Here is an 11,812-nt window from a genome sequence, read left to right as displayed (position 1 = left end):
CGAGACCGACAAAAAGTTTGAACTTTATTAATTAACAGTGCAGTTCTTGAACTCGCCTTTTTTTAGCTTCTTGAGCAGTAAAATATTTAGCAGGTATTATCATTTATAAAAGACGTGCACCAGCAGTCCTCGCTGGTTGGTTGGTTCCCAATTTTATATTAATAATTTATATATAATTAGTTCGCTTATTTTTTATTCTGTCCTCAAAGGCAGCTTTCACGAGCTGGACCCCGAAGAACCGACCTTAGACAATACGATTGAGACACCTCTCCAAATACTTCTTTATAAAAATAATAATTTTTTTATACCTTATATTTTATCATGCCGCAGTCATATTTATCATAACTAAAATAAGAAAAATTCAAATGCATAATATTATTAAAAAAAAAAAAAAAAAAAAAAAAAACTTTGGCCGAGCTGCTGTCTATCCAACGGTGTCTGTAGAGTGTGTTTCTATACCTCTGGTGGTGGAGACCGGGCCCCACCGAACGGAATGATGTTCGGGAATCAGTACGTGGCGGCTCATGGTCCGGCGTGGGCTAGCCCACGATCATTATGCTCACGATTTGGGTGCATGCTGGTTCTTTTGAGTGCGCCCCACCCCCCGTTCAGAGGGCCCCTCTTCTCGCAGCTTTTCTGCCATAGAAGCTCATGCCTTGCTGGATTGCCACGTGTAGAAATGTGTTTGGTGCTTGAGTGTGCCGGCAAGTTAAGTTTCCGTCGTATCGGGCCGTTTCGTCGCCTAGGGTTAAGGCATTCAAAGAGTAAATATATGTCAAAAGCTAATATATATATATATATATATAGTTGGTATTTTTTTTTTTTTTTAATTTTATGGAACAAAGTAAAGAAGTGAAGCAAAAGTCTAACACGTGATACAAGTGTCAGCTTGTCCCCACCATGATCGCATATATGGAAATTGGATTAACATATGTCGTCAACCTCACGTTGACGATAAAAATAAATAAGTCAACCTCAAGTTTATAATATATGTAGCTAATAATGGAGTAATATGCTTTCGAAGTTTGTTAATTAAGTGTATGGACCAACGCGCGCCATAATAACAAAAATGGGAGAAACTTTCATTATTATTTATTTTAATTTTGTCCTTGTCGATCGTTATTAATTGAACCAAATCGAAGAAAGATATTGACAACTTTCAGGATCATGTATCCAATAAATTGCACATCTATATATGATTATGTTTGTGTTTTTTTTTTTTTTTTTGGGTTATTGCCAATGAATCCAACAAAAGTTTAACCTACTTTTTCAAACCAAATAAAAATGTAATAGCATTAGACTCGTGTGCGCACGTGTGCAGTACTACCTACCATACCTAAGACAAAAACCAGCTTCTCTGTATATATATTAATAATATTATACACCACACTCTCATCTTATTTTAATTACACTAAGTGATATGTGACACATTTTTTACTATTAGATGATAAAAAAGTATGCAATAAATTATCATTTAATGGTGATAAATGTGTCACATCATACTTAATGAGATAAAACTAATTAGATGGTAATATAGTATATAGAATTTATATATATATATCTCTCTTTGATCTCTCTGATATATATATATATATATATATATATATATGCTTGGATGTATAGATCGATGTTTGTCAAACGAACCAATTAATGCAATTAAGTACGAGATCAGAAGCAAAAGCGATATATGTACGTGACTGTAAAAGAATTAGAACTGATCCTTGACTGATATATATATATATATATGCATTAATTTTTTCATTAATCCGATGTAATGTGATTGTCCTGAATTAAATCTCATGGATTAAATTATTTGTATCTTGTTTATCTTACTAAAAAGAAAAGAAAATAGTATAATATTGGCTATATATATAGACATGAGGGGCATATGCATGCAGAACATGAAGCAGCTGACATGAGAATACACCGTGAACATTAAATTAGTACGTACCTCATTAGTGCAAGTAACAAATTATTAACAATGACCACCTCAGATCATCAACACATGAACAAGCTGCACAAGGGAGGCACAAGTAGTGACCTCAAAATAACGGTGGCGCAGCTAAAACATATGCGAAAGTACTCGATCGTTGACAAAGCGAGGAAGAGGATGTTTATTTGTCTCCGAGTACTGTTGCATGCTCTCGTACTGTCTTGTCTTCTTCTTTTTTCTTCTTGTTCGACATGATCAGTGAAAATATATAAAACAAAGCATTAGCAGCATGGTGATCAGCTGATCGCACATGCAACAACTGGAAATGTTGATCGATCTCATTCCCAACATCTCATGCCCTCCATTCACATGTGCATGAGTGGCCTATTTGTTAGACCAAGTATTCCTGCACATTCCAATAATAAGTCTGCAACTCAATCTTCTTCGATCGGAATCAGAGCGATCAATTTTCCTTGATTTCCTCTTTCACATGTATCATGCTAAATAGTTGTACTTTCCATCTTGTACATTACCATATTTATAAATTACCTTTCTTGCTCTTGTGAAGTTGTACTGCACTATTTAAAATGAAATATAGTAGAAGGAGAAGGTAAGTTGGCCTTCGGATTCTTACCATCTTCTCCATTCAGATTTTAGTTTCTTACATGGTATCAGCCCTCTAAGCCTCACGCCCAACAACTAAGATCCTACGACCACACTTCCGCACCCCAATAACTCAACACAATGGCTTCTTCCCAACAAACTACACCTCAGTTTCCAAAATTGGATGGCCCCAATGATCTTACCTAACAGATCCAATATCTGGTTTTTTTGAAGAGTCATGACATGGTTGGCCTAGTTGATGGCACTAATCCTACTCCAGCCAAGACTCTACCTGATAACTCCCCAAATTCAAAGTACACTTATTGGTCTAAACAAGATAACAACGTTCTCAATTGGCTTTATGCCTCTATTATTGAAAAACTTGTCTTCACAATTCTCAATTTTGAGACCTTCAAGCAGGTCTGGGATGCCCTTCAAGCTCCTTTTTCCTCTACCTCACAGTCTCACATTGCCTTTTCTCAAAGGGCAACTTCAAACAATTTCACAGGGCAACTGATCCTGCCTCTCTTACATTGAAGAGGCTAAGCTCTTATCCAATCTACTGTCCACTACCGGCAAACCAATGGAGGAACAAGATCTCATCACATACCTCTTGAATGGACTAAAGCCTCAGTTCATGCCCTTTGTCACTACCTTCACCTTTGCAACCAGAGACAAAATTTACTCTTGATGATTTTCAGACAGAAATTATGAGCTTTGAGACGTTAATAGAGGCCTCAAACTCCTCAGTACCTTCTGAGACTAATTTTACTTTTGCGGCAACCCAGTAAAAAACTATGTCCCTAAAGAAAACAAAAAGGCCTGATTTTTCTTCCCAATTCCGTTTGCCAACACAATATAGTCGCCCCTTGCTCATGCGGCCTCTTCCAACAACAAGCCTGATGTGCCCCACTCCCTTGACAACCGATCCACTTGTCAAATTTGTGGTAAAAAAGGCCACACGGCTCTTGATTGTTATCACCAGTTTGATTTTTCCTATCAAGGCCGCCACCCACCATCGAATCTAGCTGTTATGGTTGCTGAAGGTAATACCTCTTATGCTCTACATGTGTGGTATCCGTACAGTAGGGCCAATGCTCACATTACCAGCAATACGACAAATCTCACCAACTCGCAACCCTATGAAGGAGAAGAAACTATCACAGTTGGAAATGACTTAGGTTTGGTGATAAAAAAAATATGGGTACCACATCTCTCTCCATAAATCATTCAAATTTCACTCTATCCAATCTTCTTCATTATCCAAATGCATCCTTAAATTTGATCTCTATTAATCGTTTTTGTTTGGATAATGATTGCTACTTTGTACTTATTGGAAATGACTTTTTTATGAAGGAGAACCACACGGGACAACTTTTACTCCAATGGCAAGTTCAGAACGGATTCTATCCAATTGCAGACAATAAATCTTGTTCAAATAAAATTTCCTATTTTGCGACCAAACTTGGCGTGTCCACAACTCTTGACACATGGCATGATCGACTAGGCCACCCATTTCAAGCTATTTTAAATCAATTGTTTCATTCAATCGTGTCCTTTAGAGAAATCTAAACAATTACCCTTCAGTGACTCAACTCATCAAACCAATCGGCCTTTAGCACTTATTCATTCATATGCATGGATATCTCATGTGTATTAGGTTGGTGGATCCAAATATTATGTGCTTTTTATTGATGATTTTTCTCGTTTCACTTGGCTATATCCCATTAAGTTTAAAAATGAGGTTTCTGCAATTTTAAACAATTTAAGGCTCTAGTCGAAAATGTATTCTCTTGTAAAATTCAACAATTACAAATTGATAACAGTGGTGAATTTATCTCCACTGCCTTCAAATCTTTTTTACAAGAACATAACATTTTTCATCGATTAACGTGCACGCGTACCTCTCAACAAAATGAGATTATTGAACGAAAACATCATCATATTGTTGAAACCCGGCTAACACTTCTAGCTCAGTCCCACCTACCGAATACATATTGGCCCGATGCTTTTTTAACATCCGTTTATCTGCAAAAAAATTTAATGCCTTTCTACATGCTTCATAAAAAAGTTCACAAATATTCACATCTTAAAATTTTTGGATTTGCATGCTTTCTTTTACTCAAACCATATGAACCTCACAAATTATCTTTTCGGAGTAAAGAATGCATTTTTATCGACTATGCTAGCCAGCAACGTGGCTATAGGTGTCTTGATTATAATACTTGCCGTGTGTATGTGTCACGCAGTGTAATTTTCAATGAACAAAATTTTATTGCAAAGCATGGAGTCCTCTTTTCTCTTGCCTCACCGAGTACAGTTTCCCCAAGTATGTCTCCTTCTCCTTTACAAGTTCCAGTCTTTACATTTTCTCAGCCATCTCTCATACTTGCAATCGAACCCCTTCAATTTTGCCAAACATCACCCACCCTTGAAACCGAATCAATTGAACTCACTCCCAACATTGAAAACCAACACGTTGTCCCTTACCAAGAAATCAACAGTCAACCCGTTTCTCCAACCAATCCACCTGCAACTGCAACCAACGCACCACCGATTCCATCAGCCTTAAATCCACCCAACAACCAAACACATAACCCAAGCTAAGTCACAACCAGATCGATGACCAGGAACTCCAAACCCAAAACCTTCCGCGATTTTAACGTCTTCTACTCCACTCGGCATCCCCTACAGGTACTCTCCACGGTCATCACCGATAATGAGCCTTCCACCTACACACAAGCCGCTTCCTCTCTACAATGGCGTGCTGTGATGGGAACTAAGTTTGACGCATTGATGGTAAATGAGACTTAGTCACTCTGCCCTCACCCACCAGGTAAGCATATTGTTCGAAATAAATAGATTTTTAAGATAAAACGATTATTTGACGACAGTGTTGAGCGCTATAAAGCACGTTTAATTGCAAAGAGGTTTGATCAACAGTATGGAATTGATTATGCAGAAACTTTTTCACCAGTAGTGAAACACACCACAGTTCACATGATTCTTACTTTAGCAGTTTCTTTCAATTGGAATATACGCAATTAGATATTTCAAATGCTTTTCTACATGGGTTTTTAGATGAAGAAGTTTTTATGGAGTAACCTCAAGAGTTTATTAATGAGAATCATCCAGATTATGTTTGTAGATTGTATAAGTCTCTGCACGGCCTTAAACAAGAGCCACGTGCCTAGTTTCCATGCCTCTCACAATTGCTATTGGAGTATGGTTTCATTGAGTCTATTGTTGATTATTCACTTTTCATCTATGCTACTGGTTCTATGAAATTGTATGTGTTGGTTTACATTGATGACATATTGGTCATTGGTTCTAGCGAGAGTGCGATTGATTCATTTGTCTCATCTCTCAAAGATTCTTTTCTTGTTAGAGATCTAGGTGAGCTTAGTTTTTTTCTACGTGTCCAGGCTAGCCGTGATCAATATGGGCTCCACCTATGCCAAACAATATACATAACTGATCTGCTAGAAAGCACCAAAATGGTGGGTGCTAAGCCCCTTAGCTGTCCGACAACCTTAGGTCTGAAACTCTCCTCTGAAGATGGTGAATTATTGTCTGATCCTACTGAATATCGTCGAGTAGTTGGGACTCTTCAATATTGTACAATCTCGTGCCCTGATATTGCATATGCCGAAAACCAATTGTGCCAATTTGTGTACAATCCCCATGAGCCCTATTGGATTGCTGTTAAGCGTGTGCTTCGCTACCTTAAGGGTAGTATTGACTACGGCATTTTCTTTACTCCTGGTGATATAAATTTATAAGCTTATTGTGACTCCGATTAGGCGGGCAATCAGGATGACCGTAGAAGCACAACAGGCTATAGCATATTTCTAGGAAAAAATCTCATCACATGGACAACAAAGAAACAACCAATTGTATCCAAGAGTAGCACAGAAGTAGAATATCGCAGCTTGGCCATTGCTACTGCTGAAATATACTGGATACAGATGCTCATGAATTAAGGAGCTTGGTTTGCTTCTAACTTCCACACCAACCATTTGGTGTGCCAATATTGGAGCCATTGCCTTGGCATCTAATCCAGTGTTTCATGCTCGGACCAAATATATTGAGGTAGACTACCACTTCATCAGAGAAAAAGTTCTCAACAAAAACACTTAAGAGAAATGTATTTCTACACAAGATCAGATTGTAGATCTATTTACCAAGGGCCAAACAGTGGCGAGATTCACTTTCTTAAGGTCCAAACTAATGGTGATTTTGATCCCCATCACTTTTGGGGGACTGGGGGAGGGAGGGGGGTGTTAGACCAAATATTCCTGCACATTCCAATAATAAGTCTGCAACTCAATCTTCTCCAGAATCAGAGTGATCAATTTTTCTTGATTTCCTCTTTCACGTGTATCATGCTTAATAGTCATACTTTACATCTTGTACATTACCATATTTACCTTCTTTCCGTTCTGTAAATTACCTTTCTTACTCTTGTAAAGCTGTACTGCACTATTTAAAATGAAATATAGCTTAAGGAGAAGGTAAGTTGGCATTCTGATTCTTGCCATATTCTCCATTCAGATTTTAATTTCTTACACTATCCAACAGATTTTTCATTTTCTGCACAAAATATCAAAGTAAAATGAACATTCATGACGAGTTATTTATTATAAAAATAATTATTTTTTATAAGAACATATTTATTTTAACAAAAAATAATCATTTTTTGTAAGAAAAAACTGACAATAAATAAATATTTTTCTTAATATAGTATATATAACTACGTACCTATTATATATAATTCGTAAGAACAAATTATTATAAGCGATGATCATCTGCCGTAACAAACGGAGATAGATGTCCAAATCCTCAAAAGTTAAGACTATAGCTATATCAACAGTCTTATCTATCTATGTGCCTCCATGGCATGAATTCAAGTGGAAGGGCGTTGTTATGAAATGAAGGAATTAATATGGATTTGATCTGGGTGTTCAAGTGATTCTCACGTTCAAGGGCTTCATTGTCACAGTCAAAAGGCCCACAGCTTCTTAGAAAAATCATATTCCTATTTTTGTACCGTGCTTTGTCTAACATTTTTATTTTTAAAAAATGATTTATAAAAGTGTGTTGGGTAATTTTGTAAAATATTTTATAAAAGTAAGTATTTTACAATAACTCTCTCTTAGTCGGTCCATTTCAACAATCTACGATTGTTTTGGTTTATATAATCATTTGATTGCAACGGCCAGCATAAAGCTGGAGTAGCTCAGTTGGTTAGAGCGTGTGGCTGTTAACCACAAGGTCGAAGGTTCAAGCCCTTCCTCTAGCGGTTTGTTTTTGTGTTTTGTCCCTTCTTTTGGCTAACGCAGCTTTTTTGCTTTGGAAATTGTAAACAACCATGTCATATAAGGAGATACGGATACCATTGGATTTAATTATCACAAAATTTATTACGAGAACTAACGATCACTACCAATATTTTGAATATGGTACTGGACGTTATATCGGTTAAAGCATTGAAATGAAATATTTCAATATGATACCGTTTCGGAATAACGTTTCGGGATAGTCGATATATAAATAAATTATATATAAATACATATATATATATAAATTATAAATAGTCTAGTTTGAATTGGGAGTTAAAAAATAAGTTTGTAGTTTGAAAAAAAAAACACACTGGCCGAAATATCGACCGGTACCGACATAGATATAGGCCGGTACAGGCCGAAATTGAGGCCGATACGATTGGTATTTTGATCGGTACGGAACAGGTATAGTACCTGTACAGACCGGACGGCCGAAACAAAAAATTTCGACAGTACCGACCAGTACAGTACAAAATTTAAAACATTGACCAAGATACCAAACAACAATGTTAAAAGGATGCCGTAAAGGCAAATGCCGGTACCATAATCACTCCGATAATGACTAGAAGTAGCGCCATAAGTGACCCATAAGAGCATCCTCATCCGGATGCAAGCCCCTAATTTCCTAAATTTTAGCAAAAAAAATTTTACTTTTAAGAAAAACTCCTTTTCATTGATTCCTATTTTAAGAAAAGGTTTTTGAGATGTGAAGTGTGGCTCTCTAAATATAGAGAGTCACTATTTATCTCTAAATCATTTTTTATGAATATGAATATTTTATTTTAATAAATAAAATAATTTTTTTTAATCATTTACACTTTCTCTCATGCTCATATTTATTATAGTTTTAAGTAATAATTTTAAAAATAATTTAAATAATTATGAAAATTTTAAAAAAAATTTTAAAATATTATCATACCAGCAAAAAAAAATTTAAATTTTTGTTTGAGGGCATTCTCATCCCATTTCTAATAAAATTCCCTATAATTTAGCAAAAAAGTACATTCTCTAAAATTTTTTCCTAAATTTTACTCATCTTTCAAAAATTTCCTACATCTCATTCTCTATCATTTTTCTATTCTATTAAAATAATATTTATCTATTCTTTCTTTATTATTTTTTTCTCACTTCTATTTACAAACTTAACTACTTATATTTTGAACTATTACTCTAGTGAATATTTTAAACAAAAATTTAAAATATTTTTTGTGGATATGATTACATTTTTAAAATTAATTTTTTATATTTTCGTAATTAATTAAATTATTATTTAAAACTATAACAAATATGAGTATGAGAGAAAATATAAATGATTGGAAGAAGAATTTATTTTATGTATTAGAAAAAAATATTGATAAAAAAATGGTTTAGGGAATGAATAGTAATTCCCTATATTTGAGAAACTACTGTTCATCTCCTAAATCTTTTCCCTAAAATAGGAATTCAGATCTAAGGATATTTTGATCAAAACCGTAAAATAAACCTTAAATTATAGGGAATTCGGTGCTTTGGGGCACCAAATATAAATGCTCTAAAATATTCGTTAGAGAGTGATGGTTCAAAACATAAGAAAAAAATATAAAATAATGAGTAATTAAGTATGTAATCGTAAGTGAGAGAAAATAATACTAAAGAAAAAATAAATGAATATTATTTTAATAGAATAGAAAAATAATAGGGAATGAGATGTATGAAGTTTTTGAAAGATGAGTAAAATTTATAAAAAAATTTAGAAAGTGTGTTTTTAAGCCAAATTTTAAAGAAATTTATAGAGAACCAATATGAATGCTCTAAAGCGTACAAGCCCAACCTGCTGGCTGCATAAGTTATGCCCAATCGGAACCGCTCCGAAAGTCCTTACAAGTAAACTAAAATAAAAAACTGAGGGTGTTGGACATGGTTTGACCGGGTAAGGCCCCATTATTGTGAAGAAACCAAAATGACAAAATTTAAATCCGCAAATTGATTTCCAATCTGATGAAGGATTTCCTCCTCAATTGGGAAAAAGGCCAGGACTATATATCTCAATATTTCCCCATCCATGAATGCCACTTCAGTTTCAATTGATACCACAAAGGAGGAATACCCAATACCCCTCGTGATAACCTTGGATCAAATACATCAAACTGTACCCGGCTGAGGGAGTCCAAGAGAACTTGGGCAGGAACTGCCTGCAACAGCACCGGGCGAGCCTCGGCCGGTACTGTTCCAGCAAGTTGACGAGCTTTCTGCAAATGGATATTAGCAACTGAGGCCATCTCAAAGACTGCATCACACAAGCGCTCATGAGAATCCAAGTGGATCTCTGATCGACCTCCCTCCTTCACCAACAACCCATGCTTGGCAGCCACTTTAGCCGGTATGTAAGAAAAATGACGGTTGCGGCTAGCATGGTAAGGTAGTGACTTAAGCAGCAAAAGGAGGCCACTTGCTTTACCAATGTGAGATGCTGCATGGTCAGCTGCAGTGGACCTGATCCCACCAGCTTGAAGTGTCATATACAGAATGGTTGATACAGTGTCTTCAGCATATTTCTCCAACTCTTCAATAGTTTCAGGAATGTCGGCAACCTCTCTTCTTGCATCGTTGATCCGAGCTTCAACAGACCGTTTCAGCCACCCCTTGCTTATTTTATTCTCGCATATCACTGATGATAGGGCCTGTGCAGTTGGGTGCTCGATTAGCTTTTCAGCATACATTTTGTCTATAGCTTCCTGCCACCAGACAAGGCGCATAAGACCAATCCTGGGATCAGAAGCAATATCCATGGCTCTTGCAGTTTCAACATTGAAGGCACGGAGTGCGAAAGCAGCCTTTCGGGAGTGAGGCGGAAGTTCAAGGAGGCAGAGGTAGTGATGGTAATCATAACTTCGCACCTGCTGTACACAGTAAGAGAATGCTGACCTTAAGCTACTAGCTGCAGAAGCACCATTCATCAAATCCCCACTGTAGTTCCTCCTGCAGATACAACTGCATCAACAACGAAGTTAACAGAACGACGTAACAAGAAAATAAAAAATCCATTTTCGTAATAGGATTCTTGTTGGTAAAGCATTTTCAGGGGGAGGGGGTGGGAAAGGGATGAAGAATCAATCTATCCATTTGAGAAACCTTTGGTAGGAACCAATCCCGCTGAGAGAAACCTTGCGTGCCTTGGTTACCAACAAGGAATCCTGGAAAATTAATTGTTCAGACACCAGTTATTAGTTCCTCAATTATGCAAACTGGACAGGGCTTAAACCGTGGGAAGCACGAGGTGACTACTGTGATGTGCAATGGGACATACGATCAATAGGGTTCTTCTATGCTATGCAAAATTGTTCCAAATATAACGACTAAGCAGAGGGTGAAAATACCAGCAGCATTACATCAAAGAGGAGGACGGGGGAAGAAGCAGAGTTCTAAGAGGAGTTTTTCCAAACAGGTAGAGAGCATTCTAATAGACGACTACACAAAGCACATTTTAAAATTCAAATCCAAGAATGCATGCAACTTAATCGAATTCAGTCAAAGTGAATAGATAATGTCATCAAAGCTGATGCATATTTAGATCTTCGAAGAACGTACTGAGATGGAATCTTAACACGGAGAGAGGAAGGAGCTCGTTACCGAAGAGCTTTGGGAGGTCAGGCTGAATTACATACTCTTCGTAGGCTGCAAACCTGAGAGAAAGAGAGATCAAAGTTCGCGTGCCCGCTCAAACGATAATCTAATGAATAGTTAGTATTAAAATTTCCTCGCATTCCTACGTACCAGAGAGGTAAGCCTTAATCCACACGCAATAATAATAAAGAAATCCTGTGCTGCGGCTGCAGCACACAGTAGACTCCAATATATATTTTCCCCAAGAAGTATAGTCTGCGGCCAACGGAGCAAAACGCTGCGTTTCGAGTGTTAATGAGACCAAACACCGACACCGAAGATACTATCCATC

General features: G+C 36.7%; 1 protein-coding gene and 1 non-coding gene across 6 annotated transcripts; one reads left to right on the top strand and one right to left on the bottom strand.

The window, feature by feature from the left end:
• Window positions 1-7,764: 7,764 nt before the first annotated feature.
• Window positions 7,765-7,838, top strand: TRNAN-GUU. Its single transcript has one exon. It is a non-coding gene; the product is annotated as a tRNA-Asn (tRNA).
• A 1,787-nt stretch (window positions 7,839-9,625) lies between these two features.
• Window positions 9,626-11,668, bottom strand: LOC121237873 (NADH dehydrogenase (ubiquinone) complex I, assembly factor 6). 5 transcript variants are annotated; one of them, XM_041134785.1, is made up of 4 exons: window positions 11,632-11,668; window positions 11,446-11,540; window positions 10,990-11,051; window positions 9,626-10,836 (listed from the first exon to the last, which is right to left on the bottom strand). In XM_041134785.1, exon 4 carries the CDS (start codon window positions 10,812-10,814, stop codon window positions 9,903-9,905), a length of 912 nt encoding a protein of 303 aa, XP_040990719.1. In that variant the 5' UTR covers window positions 10,815-10,836; window positions 10,990-11,051; window positions 11,446-11,540; window positions 11,632-11,668; the 3' UTR covers window positions 9,626-9,902. The 5 variants fall into 5 exon arrangements, with proteins under 5 accessions (XP_040990719.1, XP_040990718.1, XP_040990717.1 ...); XM_041134784.1 differs by lacking the exon at window positions 10,990-11,051 and having other exon boundaries at window positions 9,626-10,848; XM_041134783.1 differs by lacking the exon at window positions 10,990-11,051.
• Window positions 11,669-11,812: the final 144 nt, after the last annotated feature.

This window comes from Juglans microcarpa x Juglans regia, chromosome 6S (genome assembly GCF_004785595.1).
Source record: "Juglans microcarpa x Juglans regia isolate MS1-56 chromosome 6S, Jm3101_v1.0, whole genome shotgun sequence".
Classification (NCBI taxonomy): domain Eukaryota; kingdom Viridiplantae; phylum Streptophyta; class Magnoliopsida; order Fagales; family Juglandaceae; genus Juglans; species Juglans microcarpa x Juglans regia.
This window is presented reverse-complemented; position numbering and strand designations above follow the sequence as displayed.